Source organism: Halichoerus grypus, chromosome 4 (genome assembly GCF_964656455.1).
Source record: "Halichoerus grypus chromosome 4, mHalGry1.hap1.1, whole genome shotgun sequence".
Lineage (NCBI taxonomy): Eukaryota > Metazoa > Chordata > Mammalia > Carnivora > Phocidae > Halichoerus > Halichoerus grypus.
In genome coordinates this window covers 107,119,857-107,146,294 of record NC_135715.1, presented here as the reverse complement: position 1 = coordinate 107,146,294, position 26,438 = coordinate 107,119,857, and the positions used below count along the sequence as shown (strand labels likewise).

The following is a 26,438-nucleotide window of genomic DNA, read 5'->3' as shown; positions in this document are numbered from 1 at the left end:
TAAAAAATACCTTCACAGCAATATCCAGACTTATGTTTAACCAGATCTCTGTATACCTTGGCCGAGCCAAATTGACTCATAGAATTAACTATTACACATGGCTAGCTGAACAAAATGCTTCAAGATGTGGTAGTATAAATCAATAAATAATTCCCATAAGAGTAATAGCCTGGAACCCAAAAATGATTATTATTTGTAGTCATATTTGCACACTAATTTGTTTGTTCATCTGTGTACATTTATTAAAGAATACCAATTTATGACTTCTATGACTTTTCTTGGGAGATAGTTCTCCATGAATCACTCACATTTCTGCATGTCTTGGAGTGAGGCAATTATTGCCTTTTAGTCTGAAGTATTCTTTCAAGGATGTTTGTATAGGAAAGAGCCTTGGAAGAAGAGATAGTTTACACCTACAGTGTAAAGGGCAGCCTTGTTTATTGCCCTTTATAAAAAGATTTGAGTTTTCTAACTTCAGAATTATTTTTTGTAATACAACTCACTGGTTGTGAATACATCTATAATGGCCCAACCCAGTCATCCCCATGGGACTTTGGAGTAAAAGGAACTGATATCAGTTCTGCTGAAGACCATACTGCTTGCTATTCCATGAGTAATAAAATCCTTTATATTTGACTTACAAGTCTTGTGTCTTCCACTATCATCAATGAACCAGTAATGGACTAAGTTGTTAGCTTGAAAGTAGGGTAAAAACTCAGTTCTTAACAACTCTTGAAACCGTCCATTTAATTATCATTTTAGATTACTTTATTGGTAACTATGATGCTTACCGTGATAATCTTACGTATGCTCATCACTGCATCAAAGATGAAATATGTGAATGTGATAGAGAGACAATCTGTATCACCCTCGTCCCAAATTGAAACTAACAATGTGATGATAAAAGGAAGCTACTATGTTTTAATATAGTCTGTTCATCTTAAAATAAAACCCTATATGCACTTTACACATCTCTTTGAATACAACAACAAAGTATTTTGTTCTGATTGAGAGGAGCTTGTGTATTTACCCTCTTGGACCTATTAATTGATCTGAGGAAGGACCTGGAATGAAAATGAGGATGAGAACATCAGCCTCAGCTGGCCATGGGGGACAGATAATACAGAAGACTTCAGTCTGGCCAAAGATTCCTATAACCTCAGGAGATAGGAATTTCAGCAGGCAAACTTAACTGCCACACTATTAATTAAATCAACTTCATTCACTCATGTCAGATACATATAAGCTGTGATGCCTCAGGGCACATTGAAATACACAAAGAGGATTTGGATTAATTGAACTACATGAATATGAGGCAGGAGAACTGTCCAAGTTCTGACTCTGAATTGTCCAAGTGCTGACTTTGAGGCAAGGTAAAGCATCTCTGGCCCTAAGCATGTCTACCTGGCATACTATTTAAGGCATGTGATCATCCTCTGCACTCATGGAAACTCTTTTGTAATACTTGATTCCAACTCAGAAAAATAATGTTCACATTAAGGATAGAAAATCCTTAAGGATACATTGGGAAAACATAGGCATTGTGTTTTTATAATGCCAATTAATTCCTCACTATGTTAATCAGAGTCTCTTATAAAGGATCAAGACTTATGGATTACTCTGGAGATCCAGTCTATACATCTTAATAAAACTAAAACTTTTGCCGTTTTTTTAAAAAACAAATCTGGGACCCATTTTTTAAAGTAAATAATTTTGTTTTAAATATATAAAACTTTAATCCTCTTCTGTTCCATAAAATGTGTAATGATGCAAATCAGACCTGTAATGATGTTTTAGAAGTATGTTTTTCTTTACTCTTTTTAAAATGCTTATTTTATCTAGTCTAGGTATTAAATTAATTTAGATAACTTTTCTAATTACTTATTTCTTTTAAATCCACATAATTCTTCTCTTTAATTTACATAAATTTACATAAATTGTATTATCTCTTATTCATCCTCATTTCCTAAATGATAGATATCACCTATAACGAATTGCTATCTTCAAGAATTTTTCACTTAAGTGAAAAGTCTAGCTTTTGATGATATGTGTGTGTGTGTGTTTTAGCATACCACTCATATATTAGGTCCATTTATAAAAGTTATTCTTTTTATTTTTTAAAGATTTTATTTATTTATCTGAGAGAGAGAATGGGAGACAGAGAGCATGAGAGGGGGAGGATCAGAGGGAGAAGCAGACTCCCCGCTGAGCAGGGAGCCTGATGCGGGACTGGATCCCGGGACTCCAGGATCATGACCTGAGCTGAAGGCAGCCGCCCAACCAACTGAGCCACCCAGGCGCCCCTAAAAGTTATTCTTAAAATACCAGAACAGTATTTACAAAGGAAAAATGATGGAAAGTTTAATAATTTGAGCCAAAATAGTATGTTAATCAAAACAGTATGCATTCACAGAGTGCATTAAAAAGTCTGTTTTTAATCTGAAGTATATAGATAACTGTCTCAATTCTCACTTAGAATGGAACTTGTAAATATGTTAATTAAAAATTATAAGAAAACATTATCTACTGGAATTTCTCTCTTTCTCTTTTTCTTTCTTTCTTTTTTTTTTGAAGGAGTTACAAACATGTTGAGAGTCCTTCCCTATTGATAAATGAAAATGAGTATTTTGTTAAACTTAAGGGCAATTTTGCCAGATTAAAAAATACACATTTATAATCTTTGTTTGCTATTAGTTATATAATAATAATAATAATAATAATAATAATAATATAGTAGTGAATGTTGATTTTGGAATGTAGAATACTTGAACTCTACCCAAAGATATCAAAGCAATCTACTCTATCAAGTTTCACCAACTTTATCAAACACCTTTCTTATATTTGAAGTCATGTGTTTTCTCAAGCTGGTAACTCATATCTCTGTAGTCATCTATGTTTGTTTGAAATTTGAATGACAACTTTCATATGTCCTGATCACCTGTTTGAAGGATTTTGGTCATAGAGTTCCTAATAGTCCATTGCAGGTAGGCTCCAACCAAACTCTTCAATAAAAAATCAAATTTACATAAAACCAGTGTCCTATGTCATTGCTTTAGTGTTCCATCAGTCATTGGCTCATTAAAGGCAGGTACCGAATGGTACGAAGTCAGAATACTTTCTTTATCAATGTATAGTTGTTGAAAAAGGGATTCACTAGTTGTTCAGTCTTTGTCCTACAAGAGAAGAAATCTCTCCATACTTTATTAAAGATAGCCTAGAAAGAGTTCCGATTTGCACATAGACTGTTTTATGAGTTTCTTTATTTTAGAATTGTATTCAGCCTCATTCTTCCCACAATGGAAAACAAACAAACAAACAAACAAAACACACACACACACACACAGCTAAAAAATACTAGGCCAGGGTGTCTGAGTGGCTCAGTCGGTTAAGAGTCCGAGTCTTGATTTTGGCTCAGGTCATGATCTCAGGGTTGTGAGGTTGAGCCCTGTTTGGGGCTCAGTACTAAACAGAAGTCTGCTTGAGATTTTCTGTCTTCCTCGCACTCTGCGCCTCTCCCCTACTCTTGCTCTCTCTCTCAAATAAATAAACAAATCTTTAAAAAGAACCACTAAGCTAATTGTTTCATTGCTATCTTAATAGACTAGATAGATAGCTAAAGGGAAAATTATAATGATAATGATATTATTAGTAATAATATTAATAACAATATTTATGTAACATTTACCATGTGCCAATCATTATTTTAAGGATTTTGCATATATCCTAAGCCAATCCTAAGAGTTAAACACTATCATTACACCCATTTTAAAGATTAGGAAATTGAAGAGTAGGAAGGTTAAGTGAATTCACTCAGAGATACGGTGAGTGGCAGAGCCTAGGCCTTGTAATTCAGAACTTGTGATCCTGATCACTCCTTTATGCTGTTCAAGCATTTCATTTTTCAAAGAAAAAGCAACCAATTTAATTAGGGACAGAATCCTCCCAATTTTGGAATTCAATTCCACTTCACTCTTACTTACTAGTTATTCACAACCAACTCTGCATATACTATTTCTAGGCGAAGTTGGGCCACTGGTCAAAATGCAAGGAAGTGTTATTAAATAATCATTTTCAGAGAGAAAATTATGAGGAATATTTCTATCAAGTAACACTCATAAGGCAAAGATCCAGGGCATATAGAGAATTTTTTTATCCTGATAAATTAGTAAAAGCTAACATATTTTGGGAATTGACAATATTGTAGGCAGTATGCTAAGTGCTTTCCATGCAGTAGCTAAGTTACCCCTTGTTATCACCTTGTAATGTAGGTGCTATGATTATTTTCACTTGATGAGTGGAGAAATTAAAGATCAAAGTAACTGAGTTGCTTACCCAAGTGTCAAAAATAAAATTTCAATCCACATAGTATTGCAACTGCTTCATATGAAAAATAAATAAAAAGTGTCAAGTTAGATGTCAACAGGAAAAGTTATAAAAATAAGAGGGCTATTGAAGATGGAAGTGTTCTTGCTGGAGTAGATTTCAAATGTAATACAATTTTTGAAAACCGACTAACGAGATAAAAATCAGCCACAGACTATTAATAAATATAAAGGAAAAGAGTAAACAGCTTTTATTTTTCCATTATGCCAGAGCAGGAAAGTGCTCAGTAAAATTAAGTGTCAATAAAGTAAAGACAAAATTAAACTTTTTTTCTAAGCATAGACACAATTAACCTGTGAAAATGACTCATACGGGATGGTAATGAAGCAGATAGCTTAGTGAAATTGAGAACATATCTGATTCACTATAATGGGATTTTCAGTTAGATCAAATCACATGTTGTATTAGTCACCCTGAGTCAGGGCACATGCTGATGAGCAGAAGGGTCACCAAAGAAAATTTTATTTTCCTCCAAGGCCAGAAGGGTCATGATTAAAAAACAGGATAATAATAAATATTTATTACATGTGCATATGAGGGAATATCAGGGAGATGTGCCCGTAGCGTGTCAATCAGCACTTCTGTCCCTAGTGCTTTGTCCAGTAAGCTCCAGTTCTCTACCTCATCCCTGGGAGGAAAAGAGACAAAGGCTCCCTTGGTTTTGAGAGAAGAAAAGGAGTTCACAGTAATTTCTTGTGCAGCAGAGAAATGGAACTGCCTTTATGATGTTGTAGACAGTTTGGAAGGTTGTTCATCAAATGGCAAAAAGTGAGAGCAGACTCACCCCAGGAATAGTGCAGTTTTAAAGATCTCTACACTGGGGATCATCTGACTTGGATTTTTGTTCCAATTCTACCACTTCTTGTGTGATAATAGACGATAACCCTTCACTTTAAAGTGTTGGCATTTTCCTTTCAGTAAAGGGTTTGATTTAGTTGGACTCATATAAGATTATGTATTTATAATATTCCTTTGAATTACCACTGCCTGTATCTTACAGAAGTCTGAATAGTGTCCTTTTAAAAATAAGTCTAGAATGGGGCACCTGAGTTGCTCAGTCAGTTAAGCGTCTGCCTTCGGCTCAGGTCATGATCCTGGGGTCCTGGGATCAAGCCTCACGTTGTCAATGGGCTCCCTGCTCAGTAGGGAGCCTGCTTCTGCCTCTGCCCCTCCCCATGCTTGTGCTGTCTCCCTCCCCGCTCCCATCAAATAAATAAAATCTTAAAAAAATAAGTCTAGAATATAGAGAATTATTTCAGTGTTTCTTTGGGATTCACTGTTCATGCAGTTCCATCATGAAAACCTGTTCGGGGCTTTCAAAGGTGTGCTTCTGCTGGACCTGGTCATCTCTTAGCAAGAGGGCATTCCTATTATTTTGATTACTCAGATTATATATTGCAAGTTTCAATATGCTTACTTTTTGAACATAGTACTTGTTCATACTACTCGATTTTTTTTTTTTTTTCTAAACAGTCTGTATCACTATATTTATGTTCTGGGAACTTTCTCCCTTTGCTGTGCCATCCCGTATATTTTCCTGTTTTCCTGCAAATCACTGTTTCATTTAAAATATACCGAGAGAGGGCCTGTCATTCACATAAAATGGCATTCAAAATAAAATTGAAAAATATGCTATGGAATGATATTTTCCAAAATCAAACTATAAAGAACCCATGAATCAGAATTCATTCCTTTTTGAATTAAACATTTCTTAACTAAAACATAAGCAGTGTGCACTATTGTAAAATGTGTTGCTCTCTTGTTTTTTTTTTTTTTTTTGCAGATCTTGATAATGTGGAAGGCATTGCTGTGGACTGGATTGGAAATAACCTTTACTGGACAAATGATGGTCATAGGAAGACCATTAATGTGGCCAGGCTGGAAAAAGCTTCTCAGAGTCGGAAGACTCTTTTAGAAGGAGAAATGTCCCATCCCAGAGGGATTGTGGTGGATCCTGTTAATGGGTATGTTATATTTTATCAGCTTGATACGAGGAAAATATTATTTTTTTGTATATTTAGTAGTAGCAAGTTTGATTTAAATTCACACATGAGTGGCCTGAATGGGAAAATTACTCATTTAATGATTTTCTCTTGTAGAAAATGTGCTAAATAAACGTGTCAAAATACACTTACCTGAAATAAACAGATTATTTGTATAAAGGATATGTTTACTTGATTTACTCAGACAAGGACCATAATTCTCCATTTTAGACTGCCTAACACCAAGATAAATAATCAATTGAGATAATTAATCAATTTATTTTTTAAAGGGTATTAAAATTTAATGTATTCAGAAAATAGAAAAGATTTTTTTTTTTGTACATTTACTGTGGGCCAGGCATTTTGTTAAATGGGTTCACTAATCCTCACAATAATCTTTTGAACTAGTTGCTATTCTCATCTTTGTCTTACAAAGGAGAAATTTATAACTGATTTACAAAAAAAGCATTAAATTATTAAGTGACCAAGTAGATATTTAAACCCCAGCAGTCTGTCTCCAAGAATTTACTCAGAGCCACTATACTCCACTACTTTTTACTAGTCAAGGTTGGTTGTGCTATTTGTTTTAGGATGGAATAATTTGTGCAATTCTCAGGAATATATTTTTCCTATTACCTGAATACAAACAACACTGTGCATATAGAAATATTGGAGAATGTGACCATTCCTAACAGAACGTCAGAAGTAAATGAATGAATTACATATTTTAAATGTACAGTTGTTATATGTGATGTTTATCCCTCCCATGTCTTATATTGCACTGTTTCAAAATAGCATCACAAAACAAATATTCTTTATTCCTTACTACACACATAGAAAAATACTCCTTTGCAGAGGAAGTGTATAGCTTCCTAATAAACTGAGATCACCAGACTGTAGTTCCTAGAATTGTTTGTCTTGAAAATAGCTCAAAACAAATACAATTAAGGTACTTCTTCCTGGGCTGACATTTAAGCAGTGGATGAACTCATCGTATGTGTTTTTATAAGACATAATTATAAAGTAATTTCAGTGATTTTATGTGTGGATTCCATAATTATCTGTCTTATTCCTGGACTTTTAAGCCAAATCATCTATCTGACCTAAATTTAAATCAAGGCGATCTTAATTTTAAGAGAAACAATTTATTACACACTGTCTAAATCTACTTGAAGCAAGATATCTTAAAACAGCATCTTCCTTCTCAGTATTCTGTTAGAGAAATATATGGAGGTCATAGAATCATATGATTTAGAAGGAAATTTAGAGGCCATTAATCCCATCTCTCTATTCAAATTCAAGAATCCCCTTCAACACTTCCCTAATAGGCAGGCATCCAACTTGGATTTGAAACCTATAACATTTACATAGTTTATAGTATTTGGGGACGATTTTAATTGACTTTTTTTTCCTTTTCATTAAGGCAATATCTGCATCTCTGTAATATCTACTAGCTGACCCTGTATTTGCCTCTGTTGCTATAAAGAATCTTAAATCTTTTCCACTAGACATTTTCTATTTTCTAGTATGCACCAACCTGAAAAACACACCTGAAAAACATTCACATATATATGAATATATATACACATACATACACATATATTTATTTGCATACACATACATACACACACACACACACATATATATATTTTCATACACACAAATTTTTCCTAGCAATATTCCATATCCAGAATTCTGCACTAGGTATACAGTAGTTAACAAAACAGGCATAGCCTTAAACCTTGTGAAGCATCTTCTGTTATCTGCAAGGTGCAGGATAGGCAGATAGAACAAGAAATAAGTACCAAATAAGCAACTAATGTAATTTCTACAGACCAGAATGAAGGAGGAGAACAAACAGGATGACATAATGGAGACTAACAGGTAGACGGATTTTAATAGGTTTGCTGAAAGGCCTCTCCAAGGAGGTATCATTCAGACCAAGACTTAACATAGAAAAGGAATCAGCAATGGAGAGTGAGGGAAGGAGTACTTCAGATCAAGAAAATCATACATTTGAAGATCTTAAATTGGGTAAAAGCTTGACTATCAGAGGAACCGAGATGAGGACAGTGGAGCTGGACTGTTGATAGCAAGGGCAGAAGTGATGAAGATGCAGTGGGAAAGGAAGCAGGACCTTGTCTGCCAGGATGAGAGCTTTGTACTTTGTCTTCAGTGCAAGGATAAAATAGGGAAGTAAGAATTTTAAAAAATCTAACCTGTTCTGTGGAGAATGGATTGGAAGAAAGAAGTGGAATCATGTGAATTTAGTTGTCCAAATAATTGTTTGACCATAATATAGTTTTTAAAAAAGAAGAAGAAACTTTAGTTTGGAAAAGTCCATTTAAAATAAGCACAATATAACTTTGCGCAAAATATTAAAAAAAAGAAACTTGATTTATTTACATTTTTTCCTACAATAATACCTATTTGTAGCTGTATACAGGAAGAGAGAATTACAGGGTTTTTCTACTAAAATAGCCAATTAATAAAAATTACTCATTTCAGAGATATGCTTTATCCAAAGTTTCATAAACAATTACAAAATCAGTAAAGAATTTGTTGATTTATTTCTTTATTAAAACATATTCTTGATTAACTACCATATAGAACAATAGAAATTAGTAAGACAGTAATTGCCCTCAAGGAGTTTATAATCTGGTGTGCTTAGTGTGCACACACGTACACACACAAATTACCTATCAAATAAAATAGAATGAAATAATGCTCTTCAGAAAATCATTGTGGCTTTTCAATTCAGAATTAAGCTTTAGAGAATGAAAAGGATTTCCAAATGAGTAGATTTGGTCTCTGGGGCTTAGGATGTGCAGTCATAAGGTTAGTCACTGTACTCTGACTAGACATTATAAGTATGTGTTTAGAGGCAGGGATGTTAATAGCAGTTTTGAGATGAGATGAGTTCACTAAGGCTAGAGCAGAGGGCATGTGAAGAAACATAGTAGGAGATGAAACTAGAAATATGCAGAAGTCTTCGATGTTGGGATTAAAAGACGGGATTTTTTTTTTTTTTTTCTGATGACAGTAATTGGAAGGTTTTGAGAATAAAAGTCACATTTTTCAATTCATGACTTAGGAAGACAAGTCATAGAAATATGATAGTTGTATGGGAACAATCTGTTAGAAGATCCCTTTGAAAAGGGATAAAAGACAGACTATAGCATTTATAATAGGAACAGAAAAGTGGGGATTGAAAGAATGGAATCGGCAGGCCTTAACAGTTGTAGAAATGGGGATAAAGCTGTAGGGGGACTTGGTCATGATGGCACTATTTCTCAAGCTGATAGATACAGATGAATTCCCTCCTTTCCAATAATTTCTCACTTCATAATTTATATTAGTAACTTAGAAACCTGCGTCTCCAGTTCTGACTTCTCAAAATATCATCTGTAGTAAACATGCCCAAAGCTGAGTGCATATTTCCCCCAAACATGATCTCCACTATCCCTACCTCAATTAATAGTGCCACACCCTTTAGTTAACATAGCTCTTATGTTAGCACTAAATCGAGTTTTTTTAACAATAAAATGTATGTTATTTTCATGGCAGAGAAGTGCTTAAGGATTTCAATATGTCTAGGATTGACCACCACATAATACAATTTAATTTGGGGGTACGATCAATATCAACAAAAGCAAGCTTAGTGCTATAGGGTACAAATACAAGTAAGAAATAATCCCTGCCCTTAATTATTTTAATTTTTGATCGAAACCATCAGACATGTAACACCATTGAATATAATACAAGGCACAAATTCAATAAATATTATTTAAAAAACTAGAAAGAAATGTCGCTAGGAAATAAAGGAAAAAGTTTATTTTGACAGAAAGGGTAGAAATAGACTTCATCAATAATTGTATTTGAACAGGACTTGAAAAATAGAGGTGAAATTTTTCTTTCCATATTAGCAGAAGGCTCACTTAACTTAGTATTTATTTAATGAATACCTGAGTCTCACATATAAAAAGATTTATATTAGTTTGTACTTACTTTATAGGTTATATTTCCTATTTTCTATGTTTAGGAATCATCACATTTCATATTGATTATAAGGCTTCCACAATATAACTTTTCATCACATAATGAAATTGGAAGATGATAATCACATACCTAGCCTCTGTTAATACCTAGCCTCTGTTAGATTGGCACCCTTGTTTAAATTTTTTCTTATATTCTGTTTGAATAAAAATAATCTTAGAAAGGGATCAGATCACAAACAATGATTTCTTTAAATAGCAAAACAATATAAATTATGCTTGGATTCACCACAATTACCCCTTATGCATGTGTCTGCATGTATATGCAATTTGGGTTGGAGAATCGAAGAAAAAAAAAAAGTGTCACTGTGGTTAAAAGAAACCTACAGGGGAAGATAATTGCAATTTTAACAAGTTGTAAATTAGCAACAACAATAAAACTGCATTGACTAACCATATTTAAGATTTCATGAAGTATTAATAGAGATAAAAAGTTGTATATTTCTCTTTTATATAGTTGATTTATACAGTTGAAGTCAACTAGTTATATCTAAGTAACATAAGACTAGAGGAAATGAAATGACTATCCCGTTTGTTCCTAATTTGTTCCAATAATTAAGACCACTTGAAGAACATGCTGGATGCAAGATAAACATATTTCCATGTTTATTTCTAGGATAAGAATGTATTTGACTTAATAAAATTCACCAATCCCCATATATTTCCTCAGGTCTAAAAAGACATATCAACATAATTTTAAACTGTTAAGGGAATTTTTAAAAAGCTAAACTGGCATAAAATAATGGATGGTGTGTTACATCCTCAGTTGTCCCAAATCTTCCTGTTTAGATCGCAGTAGGGTTTTTTTAGTCATGGAAACAGATTTTTCCCAAATTACCTCAGAAATTCTTTAGGGTCCACAAAATGTGGGAGGCAAAGGATCTACTAAGGGCATTTCTAAGATCAGCAGCGTAGAAAAGCTTTAGAGCTTCATAAAGTTGTATATGAGGTGACTGAATTAAAACCTACACTTTAATTAATAACTCCAGAACTTTCACATGACCCTAGAGCAACACTTTTGGAGGGTTTTAACATTATTCATGAGGGAATTGGAACATTAGCTGAAGGCTCCGTCTCCCACTGTTAGAGCTTACACAAAAGACTTGTTTTTAAAGGCAGAAGCTTTTGTTTGAGATAGAAATTAAACCTCAAAATCTCAAGGTCAGTCAACCTGATGTTATTAAACTTACGTGCAGCTAAATCATCTTCTGTGGGTTTTGAGGTAATAATAAGCAGCCATAAAGCATAGATAATTTGCATGAGGAAGACAAATTAGACTTGGACAAATAAACCCAGTATGACCATACCCTTTAGTACAAAGACAATTCAGTTGCCTGTCTTAAAACCTAATAATTCATCGAAGATTAAATAAAGCCTAGAGTAGATCATTAACGGCGGGGTGAGTTCTCAGGTCAGTCAATCTGCTTTTCAATCACATCATTGATTATATGTTTTCTGAAGTGGACAACATTTAAAAACAGGAATGCCTCAAAAATCATTTTCCAAACTTGGTATCAACCCCAGAGAAAATCAATATTTGGCACTTAGTGTTAGGCTAAATAGCGAATGGAACCAGTAAGTGCCGTAGTGGTTTTTCCGTAATGTGTCTGAATGGATGGCTTCACTGAACACATCTGTACTTCCCCCCTAGGACTCCACAGATGCCCCCTCGCTTTGGCAGATGAGCATTTAGATAGGAGGAGAAATCAGAATGTAATTAGATTTTAGAGCAGTGCCCAATCAAAAGAAGCATCCCTCTGTATGGTGGCTGGTTGAAATAACACGTCTGCGCTCTTGTTTGTAACGCCTTAGTTGGATGTATTGGACAGACTGGGAGGAAGATGAAATAGATGACAGCGTGGGAAGGATCGAGAAGGCCTGGATGGATGGCTTCAATCGGCAGATTTTTGTGACTTCAAAGATGCTGTGGCCAAACGGTTTAACTCTGGACTTTCACACCAACACATTATACTGGTGTGACGCCTATTATGATCATATTGAAAAAGTGTTTTTGAATGGAACTCACAGGAAGGTAAAAGACAAATACTGCTGTTTTTTAACTCACAGGCTTCTTCACAGAGTGTTGTTGTGTTGTGTTAGAAATACTTTCAAGTTTATTTTTACCCCTCTGAGGTGGCTGCCAGTAGTCTCTGTGGGGTGGCTAAAGGAGGCTGAGCATTAAGAAGTGCAGCTGGCCCTTGCCTCCGGGAGACCGGGATCAGCTCACTGTGGTATGCCAGGATTTGTGGGATTTTAAAAAGAAGCTCTCAGGATATCAGAGCTGTTTTAAAATGCAGTTTTTCTCCATCATTTATGAGTTTGCTATGACCAAGCGACCCAACTCTATTCAAATATCTTTAATATTTGCAGGTGAAATTTAACCTATATATTATGAAAAAGTAATTATAGTGCATTTATTTAAATAAAGAACTTCATGACAGTGGAATTGAAACACAAAAATGAACTGGACTTCAAGCCTATTGCTATGAATAAATATCAACTTCCTCTTGCCTCTTTGGGTAGGATCATTGCAAAACGATTTTGAAATTCTTGAGTAAAATGGAGGGTGGAGTTGACTGTGTGCCAACAGAGGCCGTGTTAACAAAACATCACCTCTACATTTTATGTTATAATAACCTGAGTGCATATAACTTTATGAACTGACTTCAACTGTTTAGTTAAGTAATAGAAAATGGAATGTTAGAAATTATCAAAATGCTTCCATTGATACTATACTCCTTCTTTTTGGAAAGAAAGACTGCACAGTTGGCCAAGCTTACTCATTATGAATTCTGTTTGAGAAATAAACAGTACAGTAGGAAGTTAAGACTACTTCAATCATTGGTTGACTCTAACCATGCTTTTAATATCTTTCCCCCAATAGTAAAATTGATTGGCATTTAACCTAATGTCACATATTTAACAGGTGCCAAATAAATGTGTATGATTCCTTTAAGGCTTTTGATATGGGGCACCTGGGTGGCTCAGATGGTTAAGCGGCTGCCTTTGGCTCAGGTCGTGATCCCAGGGTCCTGGGATAGAGCCCCACATCGGGCTCCCTGCTGAGCAAGGAGCCTGCTTCTCCCTCTCCCTCTGCCTCTGCCTGCTGTTGCCTGTGATTGTATTCTCTCTCTGTCAAATAAAAAATAAATAAATAAAATAAAGATATTGATATGTATACCACATAGATAACATTGTAATGGCTAGTATATTTTAGCCTTCATGTAGGTGAGAAAATAAAGGTAAAAAACTATCTTAATTATTCAATATATGAATATGTGACATGAAGAATTCAGATAAAAGGAGCAAAATTTGAATTTCTAAGTCCACGTTATTTAGATAACTTTTTCAATTCTTTGATATTAAATAGAGTGAATACAAAATACTTTTTCATATTGTATACAATATCATGTTATAAATGGTGAACAGTGCAAAGGTATTATTATTGGAGGTGTGATTCCTGATTCCTCTTCTACAACCCTCCATGTGAAACAGCACTTATCACACATTTGGTCCAGTTAAACAAAAACAAAATACAACTAGAATGTAAAGAATATACTAAGTAAACCAGAACTGAAATTAGCCAGTGAGTCTTGTTTATCTACTTACTACTAATAAATGTTTCTATGTTCAAAATTAAAAACTTGACCTCCTTCCCTGTCATTTCCTAGATTTCTTCAATTTGCATTGGCCCAATTAAGTAGGAGAATCCTTTACACTCCCAATGTTGTAAGACCATGTTTTATTCCTTGGCTGTTGGATAAGCAATATCACAATACACATAATGACACTAATTGCTCAGATCAATTTCTATTCCAGGTTATGATACTGGAATATCATAAAGAAAAGAGCAGGAAAAAGTGTCAGGCAAAGTCATTTTAATGTTTGTATTTCTTGACCATATGAGTAATGTCATATAGGAGAGGATTTAAATGGATGAAATACAAATATCTCCTTCAAATAACATGTCCTAAAAGCAGAAAAATATGCTCACATTGTGAAATCCATTTTTCAAATATACTGAAAGAAAATGAGTTAAGATATTAGTTAGATCATTATCTGTTATACTTACTTGAATATCATCTTCTCTAAATATTTAGTTATGTTTTTAAAGGTCAGTTCTGATTTTTCACAATGTGTTTATATTTTACAGATTGTTTACAGTGGGAAAGAGTTGAACCATCCTTTTGGACTGTCGCATCATGGGAATTATGTGTTCTGGACTGATTATATGAACGGTTCCATTTTTCAACTAGATTTGATAACAAACGAGGTGACATTACTGAGGCGTGAAAGACCACCCCTGTTTGGGCTTCAGATTTATGATCCACGAAAGCAACAAGGTATTAAAAACCATATAAAATTTCTTCTGAGTTTTACCTACACTAATACTTCACAGTATTTACAAAAGTTTTTATTTTGACAGTGTCGCTTAAGTTTTATGATAAAAGGTGTCTAGTCACTCCAAAGTCAATCAAATCTTAGATTTTGTTACAATAAACATTTATTATTTATTGTTGAAAATAGCCTAAGCAAGTAACTGGGCATTCTGTTTGAGTGAAGTTCAAGGATTTTTCCAAATGCTTCCTTTTTCATGTTATGTTCATGTTATTTAAAGAAGACTGAAGAAGACAGTTATTTAAAGTAAAAAAGAAAAAGATCCACTTTATGTTTTAAAGATTAAGTATTGTGAGCAGTGAGAAAAACTTTTCATGGGAAAGAAGTATTATGTGAAAATATTTTAAAATAAGTCATACTATGAAAAGAGTATTGTAAAAAGTATATTAGTATATTTATCTGATTAGTGTCATGTCCATTTAAGGAACGTTTAATTATTTTAGATGTTATGAAAGGGAAATAATCTACCATGATATTCACGTCTTATTAAAATCAGGTAATGTTATTGTATATTTTATCTACATGAGTTATTAATATTTATTAGGCCATCTACAAATTGCATGACTCAGAATTTAGGTATTAAACAAAGAAAACAGCTTAGTAAATTATGTGGTCGACTTTTGTTATGAATCTAAATAGTCACTGTTCCTTTTATTTATGGAGATATTCTTGTGAAAGTTTAATGAGCATACATTTCAATAAATTTAGGATGAAAAAATAATATCCTGAGTTTTTCAATGCATATTTTGTCAATAGAAAGTTATCTAGTAGTAAGAGATTTTTTTAAAAGATATTTCAGCTAAATCAGAGATCTTAAAAGCAAACTATCTCATTGAAGTGCTTGTTTTTTTTTTTCCCTACTGTATTAAAATTGCCTCATTGGGATACAAATGCAATTTTATAAAATAATGGAAGTATATAGAGTGAGAAATTTCAATAGATAATGAAAGATAAAATCTTTAGAAAGAATAAAAGTGAAATTATTTGAAGTGGTATAAGCTGTATTTTTGGACAAGTGATGAAGAATAGTGACAACTGTCTAGATAGATAAAATGCTAATATTTTCTATTACATTCATGTCCATCCTGGTCCTTACCCCCTCCCTTCCCCAACCATTATGGAGAGTCTACCCCGAACTGGGGCAAGACCCTGAAAAAGAACAACTCTTCTCATCTCCTGTAGGGTTTTCCTTTCCAGATTGTTGTACCCTCTAATTTCATAATCATTGGTTTACTGGATTTTATTACAGTAATCAGTATACAATCCCATTTCCTATTTCCATTCTCTTTAGAAATTGTTAATCTTGAATATCATTGCTGAACTCCTTCTAGCCAAATTCCATGATGTTTTCAGAATCTTCATTTTCTTCAAACTTCTAGTGGTTTTAGAAAGTTGATGAATTAAATGCAGCATGTGAGATAAGAAATACCTGGCTTACTGTAAAATGGTCTTGGGCTCAAATCCAGGTTCCAACACTTTTTCTTCTGAACCTTTAGACATATTATAAAAGATTTAATAAAGATAAGAAATGGCCCTTGAACTGCACACTGCCAGTGCAGATGATGCTATCTGGGTGCGTCCTTCAGTCTGAGAAACAGCTCTGAGTGATAAACATTTCTGTCCAATTTCTTGTGGGTGACATACAACGTGGACTGAATATAGCTCATTTTGAAAGGAGAGGGTTACACAAGAATGTGTTTCCTTGGGGAGGGGGGAAAGATGGCGGAGGAGCAGGGGACACTATTTCAGCTGGTTCCCGGAATTGAGGTGGATATCTACCAGACCACTCTGAGCACCCACAAAACCAGCCTGAGATGTAAGAAGATCTGGATCTCTACAACTAGAATATTGCAGGCAGTTGGTTTTGAGGTATGAAGTGGAGAGCCGTGATTCTGCGGGCAAATATTGGAGGATAAACGGCAGCGGGACAGTGCCTGACCATGGGGATCCTACACCGCCGGTGAGTGACAGCCTCCCACGCTGCGGACAGGGCACAGACTCGCAGACCAGTAGCATCAGGGAAAGGACCTTAGGGCAGCCCCCTGGGTGGAAACTCAGAGTGGCGGGGTCGCGCCCACGCGAACTGCAGCCCCCCAGACGGAAACCCGGAGCGGAGGAGTCACGTGCGTGCAAACTGGGAGCAGCTGGCGGTTTTAGAAGCACAAAGGGCAGAGATGTGCCCGACCTGGAGGCAGGACTGGGAGCGCTGCGGAGGGGTGCACAACCCAGGACGCTGCAGTTTATAGCAGCGTGGACAGAAACAGAGACAGTGTGGCCTGGAGAGCTCACTGAAGAACAGACTGCGGTCTCTCTGCTCTGAGGCAGAGGGTTGGAAACGGTCTCGTCTGCTCTGACTCGCGGAAGAGTCGCGGAAAGCCGCCAGGGAAAGGCACCAGAGAACAAAAGCCCCAAAGACTGATTCCCACTGAGCCCATCCCCCGCCACAGGGGTGCAGGGCAACTCTGCCCAAACAGGGTTGCCTGAGTAACAGCGCGGCAGGCCCCTCCTGCAGAAGACAGGCTGGGAAAACAAGAGGCCAGCAACCCTAAGGTCCCAAGAAAACAGGTGCATCTTGCTTGGGTTCTGGTCAATAATTTGGACTCTATGCATTCCCTCAAACACCCATCAACAGAATGACTAGGAGGAGGAGCCCCCAAAACAGAAAAGACTCAGAGATTATGACTTATGCTGCGGATTTAAAAATGGATGCAGATATAACCAAGATGTCGGAGATGGAATTCAGGCTAGCAATTGTGAAGACAATGGCTAGAATGGAGAAATCAATTAATGGCAACATAGAGTCTCTAAGGGCAGAAATAAAAGGTGAATTGGCAGAACTTAAAAATGCTATCAATGAGATCCAATCCAATCTAGATAATCTAACAGCTAGGGTAACTGAGACAGAAGAGAGAATAAGCAACCTGGAAGACATTATAATAGATAAAAAGGGAAAAGAGGAGGCCAGGGAAAAACAACTCAGAATCCATGAAAATAGAATCAGAGAAATAAGTGACACCATGAAGTGTTCCAATGTCAGAATAATTGGAATCCCGGAGGGAATGGAGAGAGAGAGAGGACTAGAAGATGTATTTGAGCAAATCGTAGCTGAGAACTTCCCTAATCTGGGGAATTAAACAAACATTCGAGTCCTAGAGGCAGAAAGGACCCCTCCCAAGATCAAGGAAAACAGGCCAACACCCCGGCATGTAATTGTAAAACTTGCAAATCTTAGAACCAAGGAAACCATCTTAAGGGCAGTTAGGGGGAAGAGATTCCTTACGTACAGAGGGAGGAACATCAGAATAACGTCAGACCTATCCACAGAGACCTGGCAAGCCAGAAAGGCCTGGCAAGACATATTCAGGGGACTAAATGAGAAGAACATGCAGCCAAGAATACTTTATCCGGCAAGGCTTTCATTTAGAATGGATGGAGAGATGCAGAGCTTCCACGACCGGCAGAAGCTGAAAGAATATGTGACCACTAAGTTGGCCCTGCAAGAAATATTAAGGGGGGTTCTATAAAAGGAGAAAGACCCCAAGAGTGATATACAACAGAAATTTACAGGGACAATCTATAAAAACAACGATTTCACAGGTAACATGATGACAATTAATTCATATCTTTCAATAATCACTCTCAACGTGAATGGCCTAAATGCTCCCATAAAACAGCACAGGGTTGCAGATGGGATAAAAAGACAGGACCCATCCATATGCTGTCTACAAGAGACTCATCCAGACTGAAAGTGAAGGGATGGAGATCCATCTTCCATGCCAGCGGACCTCAAAAGAAAGCTGGAGTAGCAAGTCTTATATCAGACAAATTAGATTTTAAACTAAAGTCTGTAGTAAGAGACACAGAAGGGCACTATATCATTCTTAAAGGGTCTATCCAACAAGAAGATCTAACAACTGTAAATATCTATGCCCCCAACATGGGAGCAGCCATCTACATAAGCCAACTGTTAACCAAAATAGAGTCATATTGATAACAATATGTTAATTGTAGGAGACCTCAATACTCCACTCTCAGCAATGGACAGATCATCTAAGCAGAAAATCAACAGGGAAACAAGAGCTTTGAATGATACATTGGACCAGATGGACCTCATAGATATTTACAGAACATTCCACCCTAAAACAACAGAATACTCATTCTTCTCGAGCTCACATGGAACCTTCTCCAGAATAGACCATATACTGGGTCACAAATCAGGTCTCAACCGATACCAAAAGATTGAGATTATTCCCTGCATATTCTCAGACCACAATGCTCTAAAATGGAACTCAATCACAAGAAAAAATTTGGCAGAAATTCAAACACTTGGAAGCTAAAGACCATTCTGCTCAAGAATGTTTGGGTCAACCAAGAAGTCAAAGAACTTAAACAATTCATGGAAATCAATGAGAACAAAAACACATCGGTCCAAAACCTATGGGATACTGCAAAGGCGGTCCTAAGGGGGAAATACATAGCCATCCAAGCCTCACTCAAAAAAATAGAAAAATCCCGAATTCACCAACTAACTCTACACCTTAAAGAACTAGAGAAAAAGCAACAAACAACGCCTAAGCCATGCATTAGAAGAGAAATAATTAAAATTAGAGCAGAAATCAATGAATTAGAAACCAGAAGCACAGTAGATCAGATCAACAAAACTAGAAGTTGGTTCTTTGAAAGAATTAATAAGATCGATAAACCACTGGCCAGACTTATCCAAAAGAAAAGAGAAAGGACCCAAATTAATAAAATTATGAATGGAAGGGGAGAGATCACGACTAACACCAAGGAAATAGAAACAATTATTAGAAATTATTATCAACAACTATATGCCAATAAACTGAGCAATCTGGATGAAATGGAGGCCTTCCTGGAAACCTATAAGCTGCCAAGACTGAAACAGGAAGAAATTGACAACCTGAATAGGCCAATAACCAGTAACGAGATTGAAGCAGTGATCAAAAACCTCCCAAAAAACAAGAGTCCAGGGCCTGATGGATTCCCTGGGGAATTCTACCAAACATTCAAAGAAGAAATAATACCTATTCTACTGAAGCTGTTGCAAAAAATAGAAACAGAAGGAAAACTTCCAAACTCATTCTATGAGGCCAGCATTACCTCAATCCCCAAACCAGGCAAAGACCCCATCAAAAAGGAGAATTTCAGACCGATATCCCTGATGAATATGGATTCCAAAATCCTCAACAAAATCCTAGCTAATAGGATCCAACAATACATTAAAAGGATCATCCACCACGACCAAGTGGGATTTATCCCCGGGATGCAAGGATGGCTCAACATTCGCAAATCAATCAATGTGATAGAACACATTAATAAGAGGAGGGAGAAGAACCATATGGTCCTCTCGATTGATGCAGAAAAAGCATTTGACAAAATACAACATCCTTTCCTGATTAAAACTCTCCAGAGTATAGGGATAGAGGGAACATTCCTCAAGCTCATAAAATCCATCTATGAAAAACCCACAGCAAATATCATCCTCAATGGGGAAAAGCTGAGAGCCTTTCCCTTAAGATCAGGAACACGTCAAGGGTGCCCACTCTCACCACATTGTTCAACATAGTACTAGAAGTCCTAGCAAGAGCAATCAGACAACAAAAAGAAATAAAAGGTATTCAAATTGGCAAAGAAGAAGTCAAACTCTCTCTTTTCGCAGACGGCATGATACTTTATGTGGAAAACCCAAAAGACTCCACCCCCAAATTACTAGAACTCATGCAGCAATTCAGTAATGTGGCAGGATACAAAATCAATGCACAGAAATCAGTTGCTTTCTTATACACTAACAATGCAACTGTAGAAAGAGAAATTACAGAAACAATTCCATTTACAATAGCACCAAAAACCATAAGATACCTCGGAATAAACCTAACCAAAGAGGTAAATGATCTATACTCTAGGAACTACAAAACACTCATGAAAGAAATTGAAGAAGACACAAAAAGATGGAAAAAGATTCCATGCTCATGGATCGAAGAATAAACATTGTTAAAATGTCTATGCTACCCAGAGCAATCTATACCTTCAATGCCATCCTGATCAAAATTCCAATGACATTTTTCAAAGTGGTGGAACAAACAATCCTAAAATTTGTATGGAATCAGAAAAGACCCCGAATCGCCAAGGATGTGTTGAAAAAGAAAAACAAAGCTGGGGGCATCACATTGCCCGATTTCAAGCTATATTACAAAGTTGTGATCACCAAGACAGCATGGTACTGGCACAAAAACAGACATACAGACCAATGGAACAGAAGAGAGAACCCAGATATGGACCCTCAACTCAATGGTCAAATAATCTTTGACAAAGCAGGAAAAAACATGCAATAGAAAAAAGACAGTCTCTTCAATAAATGGTGCTGGGAAAATTGGACAGCCACATGCAGAAGAATGAAACTCGACCATTCTCTAACACCATTCACAAAGATAAACTCAAAGTGGATGAAAGACCTCAATGTGAGACAGGAATCGATCAAAATCCTAGAGGAGAACATAGGCAGTAACCTCTTTGACATCAGCACAGCAACTTCTTTCAAGATACATCTCCAAAAGCTAGTGAAACAAAAGCAAAAATGACCTTTTGGGAGTTCATCAAGATAAAATCTTCTGCACAGCAAAGGAAACAGTCAACAAAACAAAGAGGCAACCCACAGAATGGGAGAAGATATTTGCAAATTACACTACATATAAAGGGCTGGTATCCAAAATCTACAAAGAACTTCTCAAACTCAACACCCAAAAAACAAATAATCAAGTCAAAAAGTGGGCAGAAGATATGAAAAGACACTTCTCTGAAGAAGACATACAAATGGCTAACAGGCACATGAAAAAATGTTCATCATCATTAGCCATCAGGGAAATCCAAATCAAAACCACACTGAGATACCACCTTACACCAGTTAGAATGGCAAAAATGGACAGGGAAAAAAACAACAAACGTTGGAGAGGTTGTGGAGAAAGGGGAACCCTCTTACACTGTTGGTGGGAATACAAGTTGGTACAGCCACTTTGGAAAACAGTGTGGAGGTTCCTCAAAAATTTAAAAATAGAGCTACTGTATGACCCAGCAATTGCACTCCTGGGTATTTACCCCAAAGACACAGATGTAGTGAAAAGAAGAGCCATATGCACCCCAATGTTCATAGCAGCAATGTCCGCAATAGCCAAACTGTGGAAAGGGCTGAGATGCCCTTCAACAGATGAATGGATAAAGAAGACGTGGTCCATATATACAATGGAATATTACTGAGCCATCAGAAAAGATGAATACCCAACTTTTACATCAACATAGATGGGACTGGAGGAGATTATGCTAAGTGAAATAAGTCAAGCAGAGAAAGTCAATTATCACATGGTTTCACTTATTTGTGGAACATAAGGAATAACATGGAGGACATTAGGAGAAGGAAGGGAAAAGTGGGGGGGGGGAATTGGAGGGAGAGATGAACCATGAGAGACTATGGACCTGAGAAACAAACAGGGTTTTAGAGGGGAGGGGGGAGGGGGGATTGGTTAGCCCAGTGATGGGTATTAAGGAGGGCACGTACTGCATGGAGCACTGGGTGTTATATGAAAACAATGGATCGTGGATCACTACATCAAAAACTAATGATGTATTGTATGGTGACTAACATAACATAATAAAATTAAAAAAAAAAAAGATAAGAAATGCTTTCTTCATAAAATTCCTGTAAGGATTAAATCACTATTTAATTGTGATTACATGTACCTCCCACACATTTTATATTATTTTCCTTTATCATTTCTCTATAAGGACGCATTTTGTTAGTCTCCTTCCATATAAAAATGTTAAATAAATATTGAAAGGAACAATGTATCACAATCATATACAATTGAGCACATGCCTCTGATAGGACTGTGTAGAACATATTCCTGTATTTCATGAGGAAATATGCCTGGTGTTCTAGACAGTTCCATTGACATATAATTGTTCATTGCTATCTCTTGGATGGACAATGCTTTTTTAAAGTGCTTTTTAAAAATTTTTAATTAAAGTCACATTAAAATGAAAGCTTAGCCCTAATTACTAAACTATACAACCTTTATTATAGAAACCATTATGTTGTCTTACTGAAATAATGTGTTTGGGCAAATTGATTGATTAGTTTTCATAAACTTAGGTGAAATAATCAGTTTGAGTTTTCTACCCAGTCTTCTTGTAGCTAAGGAATGAGTAGTACTTAAGTGGATCTTTTGAATAGGTAATAGAGTATGGAGAGGATGTCTGGCCAAAATATTTTTCATTTAGTCAAAAGACATTGAACTGGATAACCTACTTAAGATTTAAATTTTTCATATTTTTACTAAATTAATCAGAATAGATAGATTATAAAGCAAAATGCACTCAGATGTTCAAATGCAGACATGTTATCTTACCATATTATAATTTTCTCTCATGAGAAAGTGAATATTTCTCTTTGCATCTTGTGAACATCAGATATTAATAAATATTTAGAAACACATAATCAGTGGCACTCAAACTTTGGTTACATACTGTCTTGTTAGACTGTTTTTCTAAGAATAAAATAGTTGCAGTTGAATAGAAAACCATCTTCCTACATAGGTACAGAGCACTATTTCTTCATGGAATGGGATAAACTAGTCTTATATAGTCTTGTATTTTCATTCTCTGAGAGACTATGTATATGACTATATACCTTATATAAACTTATATGTAGTATTTATACATGTATCTGTGAATATATATATAGAGAGAATATGTGTGTATATATATATATATGTGTATATATATATATATACACACACACGTATATACGTAGATGCTAGATTATATCACACACATACACACACACACATACACACACACGTCCCACCCAATAGGAATACCATGAGAAATATCTAGGAATGCTATTAATACAAAATTCATATTCATATTAATGTAACATCTAAATTCTTTTAGACTTGGTGTCAGAAAATTAGTCAGCTAATTTGACCTCTCCAGATCAGAAGAGTCTCTCATCAAATTATTTGTTAATATAGCAGCTAATTTCAGGAAGGTAGATATATAACCATACTAAACAGAAAAGTACCCTTAGGAATGAATTCCTAAGTAATGCCAAAGTATTTTTTTCTCATATGCTATTGTTGTTTCTTCCGATTTAATTGATAAACTCTCCTTTTTTTCATTTACATTAGACATCTAAAAGAATTGTTAAAATCCTCTCCCAAAATTTCTCAGATAAAGCACAGCAATTGTATAAAACTAACATACTTTTACCTGTTTATTCTCTAGGTTCAAAAGCGCACTTTCCCCCCCCCCCCCACGTTTTAGAGAATGAGATAATCAAAACTAAGTGCGATATCTAAAAAGGGTTAATGAATAGTTTCCTATATAGAATTAAAAATAATAGATTAGCTTCTATGCCAAATATATGAAATTTATTAACTAATAATTAACTGTAATTCTAACTACCAGGAAATGGGCTAAATATTCTTATTTGAATCTCATAAAAGATATTTAAGGTAGATACTATTGATTTCTGCTGTGCATATGAAAAACCCAAAGATCAGGCAAATGTAGCCATTTGACCTCAGGAAACAATGAGCCAGAGATAAACTGGGTTTCAAATTCAGGTTTGTCAGACCTTAAAGTGTTTTTATGTGATGAATTTATGTGGCCAATTTTAAAAAAAATTATATAAAACTACTATACTTTTAGATAGAACGAAAAGATATGTCTTTTCTGTAGTCATTGTAGTTTTGTCATTGATAAATTTTTATTCAAAACTTTAAAAAAATATATAAAGTTCTTGACTACCGTATAGAACCCAGGATTAGGAGATCTTATATTACAAAGCATTAGTAAAACAGACACACTAATTTTTTAGTATGTGACTTGTTTATTAACCACATTATTGTGTAGTCTACTATTTAGGATAGGGCCATCTCACAAAATTTGTCTTTCTATCCAAATTTTCCATTTTGGAAATAACCACCATCAAAAAATAGCCCAAAAGACTAATTAGGCTCCTAATAGAATGTGTGTGTGTGTGTGTGTTTCTTTTGCTGTGCAAAAGCTTTTTATCTTGATGAAGGCCCAATAGTTCATTTTTGCCCTTGCTTCCCTTGCCTTTGGTGATGTTTCTAGGAAAAGTTGCTGCGGCTGAGGTCGAAGAGGTTGCTGCCTGTGTTCTCCTTTAGGATTTTGATGGACTCCTGTCTCATATTTAGGAGACTTTCAACCATTTTGAGTCTATTTTTGTGTGTGGTGTAAGGAAATGGTCCAGTTTCATTCTTGTGCATGTGGCTGTCCAATTTTCCCAGCACCATTTGTTGAAGAGACTGTCTTTCTTTCCTGCTTTGTCAAAGATTAGTTGACCATAGAGTTGAGGGTCCATTTCTGGGCTCTCTATTCTGTCCCATTGATCTCTGTGTCTGTTTTTGTGCCAGTACCATACTGTCTTCATGATTACAGCTTTGTAATAGAGCTTGAAGTCCGGAATTTTGATGCCACCAGCTTTGCTTTTCTTTTTCAACATTCCTCTGGCTATTCAGGGTCTTTTCTGGTTCCATACAAATTTTAGGATTATTTGTTCCATTTCTTTGAAAAAAGTGGATGGTATTTTGATAGGGATTGCATTGAATGTGCAGATTGCTCTAGGTAGCATTGACATCTTCACAATATTTGTTCTTCCAATCCATGAGCATGGAACGTTTTTCCATTTCTTTGTGTCTTCCTCCATTTCTTTCATGAGTATTTTATAGTTTTCTGAGTACAGACTCTTTGCCTCTTTGCTTAGATTTATTCCTAGGTATCTTATGGTTTTGGGTGCAATTGTAAAAGGGATCAACTCCTTAATTTCTCTTGTCTTGTTGTTGTTGTATAGAAATGCCACTGATTTCTGTGCATTGATTTTCTATCCTGCCACTTTACTGAATTCCAGTATGAGTTCTAGCAGTTTTGGGGTGGAGTCTTTTGGGTTTTCCACATAAAGTATCATATCATCTCAAAGAGTGAGAGTTTGACTTCTTTGCCGATTCGGATGCCTTTGATTTCTTTTTGTTGTCTGATTGCTGTGGCTAGGACTTCTAATACTATGTTGAGTAGCAGTGGTGATAGTGGACATCCCTGCTGGGTTCCTGACCTTAGGGGAAAAGCTCTCAGTTTTTCCCCATTGAGAATGATATTCACTGTGGGTTTTTCATAGATGGCTTTTATGATATTGAGGTATGCACCCTCTATCCCTACGCTCTGAAGAGTTTTAATCAAGAAATGATGCTGTACTTTGTCAAATGCTTTTTCTGCATCTATTGAGAGGATCATATGGTTCTTGTTCTTTCTTTTATTAATGTATTGCATCACATTGATTGATTTGCAGATGTTGAACCAACCTTGCAGCCCAGGGATAAATCCCACTTGGTTGTGGTGAATAATCCTTTTAAGTACTGTTGGATCCTATTGACTAGTACTTTGGTGAGAATTTTTGCATCCATGTTCATCAGGGATATTGGTCTGTAATTCTCCTTTTTGATGGGGTCTTTGTCTGGTTTTGGGATCAAGGTAATGGTGGCCTCATAAAATGAGTTAGGAAGTTTTCCTTCATTTCTATTTTTTG

At 35.7% G+C, this 26,438-nt stretch overlaps 1 protein-coding gene across 2 annotated transcripts in view; it reads left to right on the top strand.

The window, feature by feature from the left end:
• LRP1B (LDL receptor related protein 1B) overlaps nt 1–26,438 on the top strand; it is a 1,832,840-nt gene that overhangs the window by 1,084,846 nt on the left and 721,556 nt on the right. For both annotated transcript variants that reach the window (XR_013447098.1, XM_078070743.1), the window contains exons 12-14: nt 6,167–6,347; nt 12,233–12,452; nt 14,574–14,763. Coding sequence is in view for 1 of the 2 variants with exons in the window: in XM_078070743.1 (XP_077926869.1) it covers nt 6,167–6,347; nt 12,233–12,452; nt 14,574–14,763 (591 nt within the window). In the remaining variant the exon portion in view is untranslated. The remainder of the gene's footprint in view (nt 1–6,166; nt 6,348–12,232; nt 12,453–14,573; nt 14,764–26,438) is intronic.